General features: G+C 38.2%; 1 protein-coding gene across 3 annotated transcripts in view; it reads right to left on the bottom strand.

Annotated features, from left to right (window-relative positions):
- Positions 1-2,431: 2,431 nt before the first annotated feature.
- The window catches only part of SATB2 (SATB homeobox 2), a 237,654-nt gene continuing 221,457 nt past the window's right edge, over positions 2,432-18,628 (bottom strand). For 2 of the 3 annotated variants that reach the window (XM_006862001.1, XM_006862002.1), the window contains one exon: positions 2,547-3,229. In XM_006862001.1, coding sequence (XP_006862063.1) covers positions 2,768-3,229 — 462 coding nt within the window. In that variant the 3' untranslated portion in view covers positions 2,547-2,767. Of the gene's footprint in view, positions 3,230-18,628 lie in introns of all 3 variants that reach the window. The other variant, XM_006862000.1, reaches the window with a different exon arrangement.

Below are 18,628 nucleotides of genomic sequence, written 5' to 3'. Positions count from 1 at the left end.
TGTTGATACCGCAATAAAACACAATTTTTTTTTTTCATTTCACAAAAAAAAAAAAAAAAAAAAAAAAAGGCGGAAAATTGTGCTTTGTCAAGAGGCACTACAAGAGAAAGTTTCTTCTTCCAAATAGATATTATATGACAGATATTGAATAAATAGACATATATGCATTGTAATTCGCAAAGATCTGGCAAGACCACAGGCTAAAATGCCCACAGATTCACTTAGAACCACTGCAAACTTGGCAGTGAAATTAAAAAATAAAAGGCAAGACTTAGCATTGAAAAATACCTAATAAATTTTTGGTTGAAGTGTAAAAGATACCAAATGTGGATGCCATCGAAAGATGAACCACCTCGTAAGAGCTTGGCAAAATCAGTTTCCATTACATGTACAGAGTGACCTTGAGCAACAGTGTAAGAAGACAACTTGGTAAAGTAACTCGGAGATCAGGAAGCAGCTCCTTGGACTTTCTGATGAAAGCTGCAGCATACTACAGAAAAGAGAAGGAGGGGTCCGGGTCTCAACTGCAAACCCACATCCTTTCGCAAAGGTATAGGACGCTCATGTCAAGATAATTTTTTAAACATCTGTATTTGAAAAAGTACAGGAAAATGTCCCTTTAAAAACTCCAGAGGTTACTGAGCAGCTAGAATCAGCTTGTATTGCAACATGTCTTCTCCCTGTATAGTGTAAGTTCTGAGTTAATATCTACACATAGAGGTTTTGTTTTTGTTTGCTTGTTTTAACTCCTACCTTTTATACCTTTCAAATATATAAATAGTATTAACAGTTATATTACAATGATTGTGTAGTAAACAGAAAATAACTTTCAAAGTGATATTGCATGAGGTCTTTGACAAGGTTGCATGAGAGCACAACTCAAAAAAAAAAAAAAAAAAAAAAGAAAGAAAGAAACCAATATCCAACCACGCAGGACTGTCTGCTGGCCACGCTGAAGCATGGATTGGGAGCACAAGGCCAGTCCTGAAAGGGAGAAGTCTCCTCTTGCAGTAGAAAGTAATGCTACTAGTGTTCTGATGCTGCTGAATATACCAATGAGTCGGTTCTGACTCATAGCGACCCTGTATAGCATTTCCAAGGTTGTACACCTCATCTTTCTCCCACAGAATGGCTGGTGGATTCAAACTACTGACCTTGGGGTTAGCAGCCCAACGTGTAACCCACTATGCTACCAGGGCTCCTTGGTGGTTCTGACAGGAAGCTAAAAATGGGGTTGGAAAACTATAGAAGATTGCAGTTGTAATGCTCATTCCACTCACTCGACATCAGTTCTGCTTTACGTAGGTAATTGCTATGGAAGTGTTTCCGTTTATGATGAGCTAGGTGAGTCCACTGAAATTGCTTTGCTTACTCTATTGCTAGGGCTGCACAATGATTCAAAAACAGGTCTAGTTAGGGTGGCCATCCCTACCTAAGGGATGGAGGCTTGTGAGATCAGGTACTGAAAAAGTTTGGGTTTCATGAGTGGAATGTGAATGAAGCAGAGGCGCTCAGAATGAAACACAAATGAGAAACATCTTTTGGGAGAGGGCAGAACAGAGAATTAATTGACAGGGAGTCTCTAAAACTGGGCAGCAACTTCTTTACTAACAGTACACTGAACTATTTTTTATTAAAACAAACAAAATGAATAAAAAAACAAAACAAAACAAAAAAACCCCAGCAAAAGCAAACAACTTAAATGAGCAGGCTTATAAATTTTCAGATTTGAAGCCACGATCAGGTAAATACACTTCACTACAAAATGTGGCTCAGCCTATGAATCCCGTGTGCCCAACATCAAAATGCCATCTTCTCAAGGCTGCATTAATGGACATATTTTCTCTGCATGGAACTTCAGTTTTAGTCATTTATTGGAATTCCACAGAAATATGTCTGTTCACTGCAGTAATGACAGGCTGAACAGTGGAGCATAGCAAGTTATTGTAATGCATTGCATCTTTAAGAGTAATTTGACTTGGATCATTTTTAGGTGCCCTGATGATTTCCACTGTATTCTTTCTTTCTCTTTTTCTCTCTCTCTTTTTTTTTTTTTTGGCAGTGTTGATTTATTTTGTTAAATACATACCTCAAAAACTACCCATCAAGCTGCCAGGTAGGAAGGCATTAAAAAAAAAAAAAAATCAGGGACAAACACAGAAAATAAATAGGAATTAAAAAATAGTCACCCCATCCTGAGAGCAGGCCGCAGTTTATCAAAAAGCCAAAGCGATTCACTGTGAAGTGGTTTGTTTTGTTTTGATTTAATACATAAACAAGTCTTTCCTTTAAGAGCTCATTTCACAGTCTATTCTTTCAGATTGTAAAGTTCTCTGTCCCATGCAATTTTAATATATATATGTAAATATATAGATATATACATATACATATACACACTTGTAGCTTCCTTCATTGATTTCGTAGGTCTTTTCATCCTGAAACTTGCCTGGTATCTCTTGTGTAGTGCAAGGATAATGAAGGCAGAGTCTCCTGTGATTCTAATTACTATGACCCAGTCCATTGTGAAAGTGTAACACTTTATTGTCTTTGCCAAGGCGATGTCTGATACGGAAACACTGAACTTACTCCATCTATAGGTACATCCTGTGCAACAACGAAATGTCAAAAAGGCTAAAGAAAACAAGACAGACCAAAAAAGGCAAAAATAAAATAAATCCAAACAAAAAAGAATCTTTAAAAAGAAAGAAAAGAACTAAAGCAGAAAATCCTTGGACCGATGTATTGCTTTGCTTGGTTGGAATTCACATTATCTCTGGTCGATTTCGGCAGACGTGACCTTGCTTTTGTCAGCGTTTTCCTCCTCGGCCTCCACTTTGTACATCTCCTCGGAGCCTTCCTCGCTATCATTCTCCTCAGACTCTGTCAGCAGCTCCTCGTCCTTATACTCGGCCACATCCACGGCAGAGCCCAGGTGCTCCTTGAGTTTCCCATGATGCTTCACGTGGTATCGCTGGTTCTGGAAGAACTTGATGATGGTGTGCTTGGGAAGATCCAGCTGGGCTGAAAGAGTGTGGATGGCTTCCTGGTCGGGGTACAGGCCCACATCATGAATAAAGCTTTGGAGGATTCCCAGGGCTTCTAAGGAGATTTTTGTGCGAGACCTGGGCTTTTTGGCACAACTGTCTTCAGTTGGAGGAGGCGGAGCAGGCGTTTCTTCTCTGGCAGGAGAACTCTCCTTAGCTGGCTGAGATGGCTGTCTATGTAGGACCTAATAATTCAAAAATAAATAAAAATGAATATCTGATACTCAATTTTCCTTTTCAAAACCCACCAACCTACTGATTGAAACATGTACTGTCTATTTAGCATGAAGGAGCCCTGGTGGCACTATGGGATAAGCATTAGGCTGTGAATTTCTAGGTTGGTGGTTCAAATCCACTAGTTGCTTAGGGGGAGAAAGATGAGGTTGTTTGCTCCTGTAGAGATTTACAGTCTTGGAATCTTTTTTTTTTTTTTTTACAGTAGGATCTCTGTCAGTCAGAACTGAATTAACTGTTTGGATATGGGGATGAGAATCCTTGCTTTCCATGGCAGAGACCTAGTTAGATGCCTGGGCAACGCACTTCTGTGCAGCTGCTACCCTTCTGCAAGCAGAGGACTGTGTGTTGCTATGGTGTTGGGGAGCTTCCAGACTAAGACAGTGAACACCCTACTGATGGACCATATTACTATTATCCACTGCAGTGTTTTGTTCCATGTGTGTGGGGTCACCATGAGTCAGGGGCCAACTAAAAAGCAGCTAACCACAACAATACATTGCACTGGAGTTATGCAATAGGTGTAAATTCAGTCTTAGCTGGAAATTTTGGAATCATTTAGAATCTCATCTATAGAACATGGAGGTTAGTAACAGTAATATCTGCTACTGTTTACACTACAGACACAAAGAAGCTATGTCATTTATTTGCCAAGGTCATTAAAATCCAAGCAGCCTGAGTCCAGAAAGCTGCACACCATCAGAACCTGTCACCGTTCTGAAGGGCCATGACAAAGAAAGAACCCAGGAAGAATGTGTGTGCTCAACAATCTGACCTCACAGGTTCAAGTCCACACTCTTACATTTAGATGTATCCTTGGGCAAGTTTGAGCCATGAAGCCTTAGTTACACCATCTATAAAAGAAGGCTGGTAAGATACTGACCCCCTGGTGGTGGCAGTGCTGTCAAGTCAGCTCAACTCTTAGCAACCCTACATAGGGTTTCCAAGGCTGTAGATCTTCACGGGAGCAGAATGGCCGGTGCATTCGAACTGATGACCATGCAATTAGCAGCCAAACTCATAACCCACTACACTGCCAGGGCTCCTTACAGACTTCCTAGGGATATTGTAAGGATTAAATGGCAAAATGTATGTAAAGAAGAGTACTTGCTTTGTATCAAGCAGACTTTTTCTAGAAAGGGTTGTTGTTATGCCATTGAGTCGGTTCTGACTCATAGTGACCCTGTACAGGGTTCCTGAGGAGCAGCGGGTGAGATTGAACCACCAACTTGGGTTCAAACCAAGCTTGCAATCCACTGCATTAACCCACAGTGCCACACCAGGACTTAGACAGTAAGTATTTTAGCCATATAATTTCTGTTGCAGCTACTCGACTATGCCGTTGTAACTTGAAAGCACTTATAAGTACAATGTCAATAGTTGAGCATAGCTGGGTTCCAATAAATCTTTATTTATAAAAATAGATGATGTCTGAATTTGTCTGTAGTTGATAGTTTGTCCACCTCTGGCTTTCACCAAGTATCCAATAAACAACAGCCATTATTATCATCAGCCTATAATTAGACTGCTACAGGGAAATAATTGGTGCTCATTTCAGACAACCTTGTCTCTGTAACCTTAGAAACAACTGAAAAAAAATTTTTTTTCTTATTTTGAGTCTTAGACAAAAAAAAAAATTAAATAATAAAAATCTCCAAAGTAAAGATAAAACTGATTCTTAAATTATGAAATTTAATCACTTTCTATTCATATAACTGGATTGTTAATCTTCTGGTTTTGCATAGACTTTCTAATGTCTGGGGGTTTTCTTTATCCATAAGGTCAAGATTTTTCAGTTGCTGTGAAGAATTTCAAATTCTCTTTTATCCCTATCTAGTCCCACTCATTAAGGAGCTCTTGTAGTATAGTGGCTTACAAGTTTGCCTGCTAACTGCAGGGCCAGCAGTTCAAATCCATCCACCACTTTGAAAGATGAGGCTTTCTGCTCCCACAAGCATTTACAGCCTTGGAAACTCTATACAAAGTTGCTATGAACTAGAACTGACCCCAGGGTGCATAAGTGCATAAGCACCAATCACTAACACCCCCATTCACTGGGGAACATGGTGTCTCCATAGGATAAGCACTGGACTGCGAACTCCAAGGTCAGTGCTTCAAGCCCACCAACCACTCCGCAGAAGAAAGATGAGGCTTTCTGCTCTCGCATAAGATCTAAAAGGCTCAGAAACCCTACATAGGGTCCCTATGAATTGAAACGATTCCACGGCACTTAACAACAGTCCCACTCATTAAAAACAACAACAAACTTCAAGTTAATTAAGCTTACTCTTAATCTTCATAACTCTTTCTACAACATTATCTCTTTGCATACAATAATTTTCCATATAATATTTAGTTATGAACTTTTTCAATCAGACTAAAGAAAGCAATCTAGGCAGGACGGTGTCAGAAAAGTCCACCTTAGCTGTTAGCACACACCTCTCTGAGAACACCTTCATGGAAAGAGGTGGGGAGCATGAGGTCCCAGGGAAGTACTTCAGCCACTGCTTACCCCATACACCAGTGACAGCTGTGACTGTCTCCATTAAAATAGCATTAAGTCAACTCCAAAGACAAATACCATATTTCCTATCCTCAGATCAGTGCCGACCTTCCAGAACCCTCCTAAGACATTTTAGAATGGTGAGCTCACTTTTTAAGAAACACATGTTCCACTCACCATCCTCTCCTCCTAGTGTAGTGATTTTTTTCAAGTTAAGCCAAACCCAACCCACTGTTACTGAATCCATTCCACCTCACAGCGCCTCTGTATCGAGCTGTGTAAACTTAGTATGGTGCTGTGGGATAATCCACAGGACCACAAAGTCAGTTTGAGCTGCAAGGTTGGTGGTTCAAACTCACCAGCTGTTCCCTGGAAACCCTATACAGGGTGGCTATGAGTCGGATCTGTCTTGACGGTATTTAACAACATAGGGCTTCTGAGATTGTAAACCTTTATGAGAGCAGACAGCCTGATCTTTTTCCCACAGAGAATTCGGTAGGTTTGAACCTCCAACCTTGCAGCTAGCAATACAGTGTTTATCCAATAGTGCCAACAGGGATCCTTTTAGAGTAACGAATTACACATTTTCCAGAATTCAGAGGGAAATCAGTTCAACCAATGCCACAGAAAACATGTCTCATTATAATTAAAATGCTCTTGTGCCAGCATCCTCACCAACATTACTACCACAACACACACTAACAGTAGGACCTATATTTTTAGCTCAGAAACATCAGCAACAAAGCAAGAATTTAAGAAAAAAAAAACCCAAAAACTGCCATATCCCAGTCTAAGACCATCTGGTGAAAAAATAAGTCCCCACCAATTTTGAAAGGTCAGTCTTTGATTTAGAACTTAGTAATGATTAGGGTAAGTACAATAACCACCTAAATAAGGTAATAATGAACAGAAGAGGCCAAAGCTTTTCAAATAATAATCGAGTAATAGTCAGATGGTAGTGGTGGTGGTGGGTGTGTGATGAGGAGTCAGTTCCAACTCATAGTGACCCTGTATAGGTTTCTGAGGCTGTAAATCTTGACAGGAGCAGAAAGCCTCATCTTTCTCCCACAGAGTGGCTGGTAGTTTCAAACTGCTGACCTAGAAGTTAGCATCCAACTTGGAGCCCACTATACTACCATGGCTTCTTTAATAGTAAAATAATTTGATGCAAATAAGAGTATCTGCAGCAATAATAAGCTGACTACTAGTGGCAGAAAATATCTAAAACAGAATGATAAAACAGTGGCACTAAAAGCCCAAATAATGCGGACCAATTAAAATGAACGTGCTTGGCATTTTCTTTACCACTTTCAACTAAGAGTAAACTTATGTGGTCCGCTTTGGTGAGCTGACATCAGCAAAAAAGTGAGAGCTACGTTTCTTCAACATCCTAATTAAGCCCAGCAGGGAAAGTACAGCTGCACGGTGGGCTTGCGCTGACCCTGTCAGCCACGATGGCTGAAAGACATTTGCTCTGAGGATGTAATCTGGGCAGGCTGAGCATTGTTATAAATGAACTGTCATGTCAACAGGTGACAATGTTATTGCATAATGAGAGAAAGAAAGAAAACGAGAGAAAGGGAGTAAAATTATGTACAGAATACATACTCAGAGAACATACAGTACTGAAGCACAAATACCCCCCCCATTAGAGCAATTGTGTTAATTGAAAAACAAAAGAGAATTAAAATGCCCCATTTTCTAAATTATGCTTGCCTTCTGTAGTAAAAGTCAGCATAACGGTTCCATTTAATGGAATAATGAGATTGGTTCTTTAGGGGTTTTCCACTGTGCACTGGTTAGATTTAAAAGGATTTTCCAAAACTAGACTTTGAAGTTACTATAATCTTTCTGCACGATGGTTTCTTCTTCTCCTTAGGTCCAACCAATTGGTCTATTGCACTTCCCCTTACTCCTTAGAATGTAGCAGTGGGAACACACATGAGCAAAGAAACCACACATGAAACACAGAAACAATAATCTATACCATGTAATAAACTCTTATTCAATGCCAGGCACAGTTCTAAGAACTCTATACGGATTAATTCATTTAATCTGCACAGTTGCTGATAAAAGTGATATTTGGATCATGAACATAGTGGACACATGTAACATCTTAGGAGACCCCTGTAATTTGAAATAATAAACAGAATGAGAAGATGGGTTTCAAGGGAACAATGGCAATGATACTGTCCATCACAGAACAGAAAGGTAACAGAAAAACAAAACGAACCAACCAAACAAAACCCCTCTAAAAAGCATAATACCTAGTTCCTGATCAGACAATACTCTATTATGAGTTGGGAAACACAGTAACATTTAATGAAGAAGGTTAAGTAATATCTCTAGGATCTTTGAACAGATAAGGAAAGGATGGACAAAATTCAGAATGATTTAATGAACAGCAGTTGTCTTACAAATGACTACAAGAACTTGTGGATTTCCATTACACTGACACTTTTCATTGGCTATAACTTCTTTTCAACCACAATATGTATAACATCTGAGGTTTAAAGACTCCTAAAGTTATCTGCCCCAACCTTCTTTATTCTCCAAGAATGTTAAAATTACACCAGGTAGAGAGTTAGTTATCATTTCTAGTCAATTTCTTCATCACTGAACTGTGGTGGCTTGTGTGTTGCTGTGATGCTAGAAACAATTCCACCAGTGTTTTAAATACCAGCAGGATACAGCCAGGATGATCTTTAGAAGTAGGGATGACGAGACTTTGTCTCCTGTGCTTTGGGCATAGTATCAGGAGGGGCAAATCCCTAGAGAAGGACAACACGCTTGGAAAAATGAAAGTTCATTGAAAAAGGGTAAGACCCCAACAAGCTGTACTGAGGGAGCAGCAGCAGTAATAGGCTCAATGGCACAGGACAGGGCAGCAGGGCAGAGTTTCATTCTGTCATGCACAGTGTCACTATGAGTCGGAACTGACTCGAGGGCAACTAACAAGAAGAAATCCATTTCTAGCATGTAAGAAATTTGTCAAGGTATAATAACTTATAAGTAACAGACTGGGATTCTAAATGATCTCCAGCTGATTTTAAAGCCCATTCCCCTCAAAATTATGTTCATTGTCTTCTACAAACAATATTACATAGGCAAATTGAACTAAGCATCTAGGGTGTAGGACACAGACCATAAATAAAATATCAAATAGTATTAAGTACTATGAGCAAAAATACAAGGGTAAGTATAAAAGAACTGTTACTAGGGCTCCAGTGTATACATGCATGGGTTTATACTACACAAGCTATGTTTAAACGTGTCTCTGTGATCTATGGATGGCTGCAGACAAGCTCTCTCAGTAGTACACTTGTCTTAGTCTCATTAGGGTGCCTTCAAAAAAAAAAAAAAGGTCCAATCAAAACTTATTTATGAGGGGATCTGCAGGGTCAAATCAATAATTAAATCAAAGTAGAGAGATCAGTACAGAATGTTATGGAAACTGAGTTTTGGGATTTTTCTCAACGAACACATGAGAAACACAGGGATATTAGGAAGAAGCTTTGAGAAAACTGAGAAAAGCATTGAAAAGAAAAAGGCCAAAACAGTTGTACCACGGAATATTTTTCCATCACAACATTTACCTGTTCATCCTTCAAGAATAGCAAGAGCTGTCCTATGAGACCTTTGCTGGGAAACCTTCCCCACTGACCCTAAGCCCTGATCTTGCCCGGCATTTTGACATGGTATAAATCAAAGAGCACAGGACTCTTTGGGGAAAGGTTGGTGGTGGTGTTCTGTGGAGTTGGTTCCAACTCATAGTGACCCTGAGTAGGGTTTCTGAGGCTGTATATCTTTATGGCAGCAGAAAGCCTCATCTTTCTCCTGCAGAACAACTGGTAGTCTTGAACTGCTGACCTTGAGGTTAGCAGTCCAACTGGTAACCACTATGCTACCAGAGCTCCTTTGGTGAAGGTCTAGAAAGATAGAAACACTGCCTTTAAAACTATATAGCCTAGATGGAAGATAAATCAGGAAACTATATATTGACATTTTAATATTTTTGTTTAATAAAGGATTCTATGATTGTGAAGCAATACTTTTTGACTAACCCTTGTACATGTCCTCTTCACATTCTAACTATCTCATTATCTCACATTTCATATTTATGGTAATAGTAAAAAGTCAACTATCTTACTATTTTGAGCATTGACATACATCTGGCAGAAACGAATGCTGAGGTGGGAATAATATTGGCTGTGAGGAATAAGGTAATAGTCAGCGGGCTGGGCCAGGCGTCTCAGTGGCTTCACAGTTATGTAATGATGTCACTGGCAATTATGTAAAAGCACAGTCATCCTCCATTTTGTGGTCTGATGTGGTCTTCCTCCATTTTCACAGAATAGTGATTTTCATATAATAACCTACTTTTTGGAACATAACCATGTTGATATGTGAGGAGTGTCTGTGGAACAATGCATTAGGAGTCAACTGGAAGGTTTTAGAAAGGGTGACTGTAAGGGAAGCTACCAGAGGAGGCAGCATTTGAGCAGAGACTTGAGAGAACTAAGGCAAAAGCCATGTAAGCAGAACATTCCAGAAAACTGAAATAACAAGCACAAGGGCCGCAGGGCAGGGAATATACTTAGTATTTTTTAAAAACTCCAAGGAAGCCTATATGTAAGCATTGTGGTGCTCAATATGGTAGCCACTGGCCACATGTGCTTATTCACATTTACACTTGAATTAATTAACACTAAAACAGATCCTCAATCACATTGGTCACATTTTAAGTACTCATTCTCATACCGTATTTCAGGCAGAGATCTAGAGCATGTCCAGCATCATAGAAAGTGATAAAGAACAGAATGAGGAAGACCAATTATGCCAGAGGTAGAAAGGAGCAGAGCTTGTAGTTTGCTGTTTTATGGTGAATGTGATGGAAAGCCATCACAATGAACTACATGTCATCGGATATAGCTAAAATATTGTTGCTAAGTGCTGTCGAGTCAGTTCTGATTCATAGCCACCGTGTACAGGGTTGCCAAGAAGAGGCTGATGTGTTGGAACTGCCAACCTGGTGGTTAGCAGTCCAGTGCTTATCCTACATTGTCACACCAGGACTCCACTCAAATATAGTAAGACTTAAAAATAGTTATTTTTGCTAGAGAGAGAGAGAAAAGATTCATATATCAACATACTAAGTTAGCTTGTAATGTATGCTTGGCAGCCGAATATCACAAATAGCAACAAATCATAAAAACAACCAGAAGGACGCATTGGCACTTCCATCCTCAGGAGATTGGTTAATTTATATTTAACTAATGACTTGCTTATCATATCTAAAAGGAATTACGTTTAAAATAACCAGTCTTGGGGTAAAAGGCTAAAAAAAATGTACCCATTTCTCAAATATTGATAGTGTTTACAATAGTTAAGAAAGCTTGGTGGCACAAAGGTTAAGTGCTTGGCTGCCAAATGGAAGACTGGCAGTTTGGACACACCCAGCCAGTGACTCTGTAGGAGGAAGACCTACTGATCTGCTCCTATAAAGATGACCTTGTTGCTGTTGAGTTGATTCTGACTCCAGGTGACCCTGGATGACAGACAGAGTAGAACTAACTGCTCCATAGAGTTTCCAAGGGGACAAATCTTTATGGAAGCAGACTGCCAAGATTTCTGCCGTGGAGTAGCTAGTGGGTTTAAACACCATCCATTTGATTAGCAAACAAACACTTAACCACTAGGCCATCAGGGCTCTGCCTTGAAGGATTGTAGCCAAGAAAACCCTACTGGCAGTTCTACTTTGCCACATGAGGTCTCCATGAGTCAGAATGGACTTAACAGCTCTTAGCAAGAACAGCTACTACAATAGTTATACCTATTAATTTGCAAACTTTCTAAAGTGAGTTACCTCCAAAACCTTATCTATGCAGGGTCGTTATGAGTCAGAACTGACTTAATGGCACTTAACAACAACAACAACTCTAACAATTAAGCTTTGTTGTTGTTGTTAGGTGCCATCGACCCATAGTGATCTTATGCACAACAGAATGAAACACTGCCCGATCCTGGGCCAACCTCACTATTGGTGCCACGCTTGAGTCCACTGATGCTGCCACTTGGCCAATCCATCTTGTTGGGGGTCTTCCTCTTTTTCGCTGACCCTCTACCTTACCAAACATGATATCCTTCTCCAGCGACTGGTCCCTCCTGACAATATGTCTGAAGTATGAGAGACGAAGTTTGGCCATCTTGGCCTCTAAGGAGCACGTTGGCTGCACTTCTTCCAAAACGAATCTATTGGTTCTTTTGGAAGTTCATGGCACCTTCAATACTCTCCTCCAACATCATAACTCAAAAGCATCAATTCTTCTATGGTCTTCCTTATTCACTGTCCAGCTTTCGCATGCATATGAGGTTATTGAAAATACCATGGCTTGGGACAGGCGCACCTTAGTCCTCAAGCTGACATCTTTGCTCTTCAATACTTTAAAAAGGTCTTGTGCAGCAGATTTGATTTCTTGACTGTTGCTTTTCCGTGAGTGTTGATAGTTGATGGAAGAAGAATGAAGTCCTTGACAACTGCACTCTTTTCTGTTGATAAGAATATTGTTTATTGGTTCAGTGGTGAGGATTTTTGTTTTTTTTACATTGAGGTGTAATCCATGCCGAAGGCTGTGCTCTTTGATCTTTATCAGTAAATGTTTTAAGTCCTCTTCATTTTCAGCAAGCAAGGTTGTGTCATCTGCATACATTTAAATAACTTATTTATATGGTTATAAATATAGGTGGTTATTATTGTTGAGTGCCATCGAGCTGATTCTGACTCATAGCAAAATTGTATAGGGTTTCCAAGGAGTGGCAGGTGGGTTTGAACTGCTGACCTTGCAGTTAGCAGTCCAGTGTTGATCCTACAAGGCTACTCCAGGACTCCATAAGTATAGGTAACAAACTTATAAATATAAATAACTTAATCAAGTTATTCTTAGGACATAAATAGAAAACTAAAAGCCTAATAAGTTCTTGATGATTTTCTGAAACTTCTCTGGGATAAAATATGGTCTACATGAGTGGATGTGAAGATGATGATGAAGAAAGTGAGACTGCAAATACATTCAAAAGTCACATCAATGTCAAAATAAAACTTACAGCCTGACTGCCCAGTCACAAAGTGCAATCATAATATGAACACAGTTTCAAAACTGCCTTTAAAATGGAAAAGTTTGAAAACAAAAGAACAAAATGCTATGATGACAAACATTGACTAAGAAAGATAAAGAGTTCTTCTTAAAGTTCTCAGTGTTCAAATAGATTGTGAAGGCCTCAATGTAAACCAGCTGGGAGCCATGTGTAAAATATAATGGTTCTCGCCTGCAGGGAAGGAAGCAAGATCCTGAATGATTAAGTTTAGGAAAGTATATAATCCACTGTATCATTATGGGGTGAACTGGATTACTTATAATAAGCCAAGACTTTGTGGTCTTTTTATATAGAGAAAATGAGAAATTATTAAGGAGCTGACTGTATAGGATGGCAGATAGTAGTGGGTTCAAACAGGGTTTCCCAGGTGGCTACATCCCACTCCCTTTGAGCAACCTCACCCAGGGGGCTGATATGGCATCAAGTCTTGAAGGGTCATTACTACTAATAATGTACATATTAATGTGCTTATACACACATTAAATATACAGTAATATTTACCTTGGTCACTATTTATATTACACCATTTTGCATTATACTATACGGATATTGTACAATTGCATTAATAGTTATATATATAAAGAGAGAGAGAGAGAGAGAGTCCTGGTGTGGTGCTATGGGTTAAAGTCCTGGACTGCAAGGTCAGTTTGCACTGCAAGATTGGTGGTTCAAGCTCACCAGCCACTCCTTGTAAACCCTATACAGGATTGCTATCAGAACCAATTTGAAGGCACTTAACTATATATATTTGTGTGTGTAGATATAATTTTTTTGTGTGTATGTGTGTGTGTGCATGTGCTAGCACACATGTGATCATTAAATTTTGGCTCTGCTACACTGAATTCCATATTTCTCTCAGACCAACTGATTTTTACTCAGCACAACGAATTATTATTTTTACTATTCTTTTACAACAAAACTAGTTTTAGAAAGTAAAGAAGCTACCACTCATTATAGGGACTTAGATGTGATGAGTACCTGAGAACAAGGATACACAGTAAGATGGCTGTCTCAGGAAAGAGCACTTGTACTATTGTTTCCGCTGTGAATGGAGCTAAATCACCTTCTGCATAGAATAACATTTTTACTTGAAATAACAACTATCACAAACTGTGATCATTCACATTGGGTAATGTGCAGGCATTGTCTCAAAAATGAAGGAAGTGAGCCTATCACGTCAAGAAGAATACCTGAACATATTTGTTGCCAATGATAAAATTTGACCTATAAAATAAAATTAAGCATTTTTGAAAACTTGAAGCTGCTACCATTAGCTTGACAGCTTCCCAATATGTGATGGCTTTTCTGATGAGATCAGCAATGATTTAACAAAACTTTTTGTAGTGAAATGTGTCAACTTTTAGAAGATCTGTGTACATCAGTAAACCACTGTTTTCTAAATGACTGATGCATGATGCTAAAAATCAAAAGATCCATTCATAAATGGATTCTAATGTAACAAAAAAGAATGAAAGTTTGAAAAGTCCCTTGGTAAGGTTTCAGATTTTACTTGGCAACTCATCTTAAGAAACTAACTTTTCGAGTTTTGCTATAATATCAAAGAAGAATATTACAATTATCTGGAAAGGCTATTGGTTTGAAATCCAGTTGTCTTCTCTTAAAGCCACACAATAAATATATTTTGCAAAAAAAAATTATAAAGTAATACCACTCTTTTATTTTTGAAACAGAATTATTTTACATGAAGTATATATTATTTAAGGAGCTCTGGTAGTGTAGTGGTTATGAATAGTGCTATGAACCTTAAGGTTAGCAGTTCGAAACTACCAGCTGCTCCGTGGGAGAAAAGATGAGATTTTCTGCTCCTGTTAAGACTTACATCCTCGGAAACCCTGTATAGGGATGCTATGAGTCAGAACTGACTCGACGGCACTTAACAACAACAACAACATACATTATTTATGTCTGTATTTATATATGGACTCCTGGTGTAGTGCTGTAGTATCAGCACTGGACTGCTAAACACACGGTCAGCAGTTCAAACCTACTATCTGCTTCTCTGAAGCCCTATATAGAGTGACTGTGTGTAGCAACTGACTTGAAGGCACTTAACAACATATGTATATATATTATGCTTCTTTTAAAAGTAAACATTTAAAAGCTTTACAAGTATTAATTTTAATATAGTAATTTTTGGTAGGTATAACACATTTTGGGATCCTTAATAATTTTTAAGAGTGAAAAGGGTCCTGAGGCCAAAAAACCAGAGAAACTGTATTACTACATGGATTATATTAAAAACATTAGCTCTGCCATCCCCCTAACGATGATGAAATACTCTATCATAAAAACCAAACTGGACTATCCAGTGAAAACATCCTTGCTGGAGCCAAGTCACCAAGGAAGGGTCCTGGAGATTAAATGCAAAAGAACTTACGCATGCATTATAATTGCGTCTTGACTTTATCACTCAGCTTTTCACAGGCAAATCCTATTCTCCTAGATACACAACTCAGCACTATTTCTAACTTCAAATGATGTACTTGAGTTGGCACTTACGGTTGTAATTTCACATCCTAACATTATATGACTTATTAAGAACCATGGTTTAGTTTGTTGCTGTTTTTGGATTATACAGTATCCTAAGGTCAAAACTCAGGAAATCTGTTATTAAAAAAAAAAAAAAATGGTATCCATGAAGTGATGACAAATTGCAGACTACAGGTGTTAGATTACATTTTGACTCCAGGCAGGTTTAATATAAGTTGGTTTCCTTTTACAATTGCTCTTTGCACATACAGTTATAGGTAGGGGATTTAAAAGAGAGAAAAAGAATAAGAAAAAAAGAAAAAAAAATAGTAGTGCTCAATAAAAAAAGACCATGTCAAGAGAAATCAATACAAACAAGCAAAATGGTAGGAAGTCTGACATGGAAATATGTGTTCAATTTCATCCAGTCTTAGTCTGAGTTTCCTTTAATATTGAAACAAAATGTGATTGGAACATCATGTATGTTTTCAATACAGTTTAATAATTGTTTCTCAAAATAAACACTTTGGTCAAAGATAAAAGCACAAAAGCCCTGTGACACAATAATGTGTTAAAATAAACTTGAGGGTTGGAGGAAGCATGGTTATTAAAACAGCCGTTGGCTTGTATCATTTCCTCTTTGGTAATACATTGAGAACAACTATACCAACAACTTTGGTATTGTTGGGAGTAATATATATATATATATATACATTTGTAACATATATATATATATATATATATATTGCAGCCATTAATTTTATTATTGGGATTGGCCAAAGGATAGACACTGAAGAGGCAGTTGAGAGAGTTGTTCCTTCAATATAAGAAGATGAGTTCATAAAAAGTAAACAGTGTACAGATACTCAAAATAGATACTATAACAGCATAGAAAACAACAGCCTCCCAGAGTTTAAAAGAGGAAAAATATGGACACATATTGAACTTAATGATAAATATAACTTTCCTTTCATCAGTATTACCTGATATATAGGTTTATTTGGTCATTTAGGACCTAACACAACCAAAACCATCCACAACATGACAATAAGAATCCATGAGAGGATTCAGGAAGAGTCGACTCTTTAGAACAGTATATAGACGACCATCGTTGCTCTTCTAGCTTGGGAGAAACTCACCCACAGCCTGCCCACTCTAATCCCACTTGCTGATATCCATGAGTATTCATTCCCTCCCCCACCTCCACCACCTTTGCCAATATCTTCTCCAAACACAAAGTCATTTTCAGTAGCTTAACCTAAAAAGTCAAAAAAAGGCCTATCTTTTGAAACCAGGCTTAAGGCCCCATAAATACTAAAGCTTCTGTAAAGACCTTATACCAGTAACCAGTGGAGTTTGGTGTGGTGCTGTGAGTTAATACACTGGACTGCTGCCCCTCAGAAACCCTATACAGGGTTGCTATGTGTCGGAACTGACTCAATGGCCAGTAACCAGTTGCTTTTGAGTTGTTCCCAACTCATAGTGGCTTCATGGTATTAAAGTAGAATTGGGCTCCATAGGGTTTCTGATGCCTCACTTTTCACAATACTATTATTAGTTCCTTCTTCCAAGTTGCCTCTGGGTGGACTCAAACTGTCAACCTTAGTTTAGCAGCTGGACACTGAACCTTTTGTTCCACCCAGGAACTCCAGAGCCACTTAACTAATGTGTGTTAAAATGAGCAAAGAGCAATACAAGCATGAGTCGGGCTGACACTTGTCTCTGACCAACATGAAAGAGAGGAACTGATTGATCACCTTGAAGATAACCAGTGACTCAGGTAAGGAGGACAAAATTCTTAAGTGCCCAGAATTCACAATGACATTGAAAGTACCAAGCAGGAAATTCATAACACCTCATAAGTGGCAAAAGGTCAAGAGAGAAAGGTGTCCAAAGGTTCAAGTGGATGATCCATTAGAACTATTAAACACTTAATCCAGTTGGTTAAATAATTCTCAAGTGAAGTAAAAAAATGACTCAAATGAAAACAAGTTCATCAAATACCAGATCATCATGATCGCGTGTCCTTAGAAATTTGATTTTTGAGACAAATTCAAGATTAGCTTAAAAAAATAGAGTAGACTACAGAGATTACTTCAGATAAATAAATTTTATCCTATTATTTTGACCAGAGAAAACCTTTCAGTATTTTAGGTTAAATAGAGGTAGAGAACAGATACATTCTATTGGAACAGCAATTAACTAGCCAACAAAGAACTGAGTTGAGGAAGATTCAAATATGATTCATAAGGTAAAGTATCAAAGAATCAGAATTAAAACCACTCCTAAACTTCTGAGTATTTAAAATCCAATGACAAAAGTATAATTTGAAAGTACTAGTTGGAAAAGAAAGATTTAGAAATGCAGATAATATGAGAGGAATGAATGACTATGTATACTTAAAACTAATTCTTTGGTTTTTATTGAGATTCTTTTTATTGAAAAGTATTGAGATTATTCTCAATAAATTATGTAACTCTTGTTGAAATAAAATATTACTATTCCTAATTTGGAGTCATGCTATGGTGCTGTAGGATAAAGCATTCAGACTGCAAGGTCAGCTTGAATTGCAAGGTTGGTAGTTCAAGCTCACCAGCTCCTCCTCAGAAACTCTATACTTTAGGGCCACTATGAGGCGGAACCGACTCAATGGCACTTAACAACAACAACATACTGATTAATGGGACTCCTGGTGTGGCATTATAAGATCAACACTGTACTGCAAAACACATGGTTGGTTGTTCAAACTCACCAGCTACTCTTCGGAAACCCTATACAGGATTGCTATGAATCAGAACCTTACTCAATGGCTCTTAACAACAACAAGAATATTCATAGATTTCCACACAAAATGCATAATGTGACTTACTAGTTATATGTTAAATTTCTAAAATTATTTGAATCCTATGATTTAGTATATTTGCAAAGCCTTTTGTCATTTTTTGGACTTCATGGTTCTGCAAAACAATAGCGATAAGAACAAATCAATCTCACAATGCTGGTGAGTTCTTCAGAGGAGGAAATAAATACAGGAAATTGTGCTATGACCTCAAAAAAAATCACAGACCCCTAGGTCTCACATGTAACAAATATGCCCTGACTGCTGTTTAACTGGTTAGTGGGGAAAAACACAAAAATATATGCTGTTTTCATTTAAATTTTGAACACCAATTCATTTTATTTTGAATATGCATCTTCCAAT

Source organism: Chrysochloris asiatica, unplaced genomic scaffold, assembly GCF_000296735.1.
Source record: "Chrysochloris asiatica unplaced genomic scaffold, ChrAsi1.0 scaffold00045, whole genome shotgun sequence".
NCBI classification, from domain to species: domain Eukaryota; kingdom Metazoa; phylum Chordata; class Mammalia; order Afrosoricida; family Chrysochloridae; genus Chrysochloris; species Chrysochloris asiatica.
This window is presented reverse-complemented; position numbering and strand designations above follow the sequence as displayed.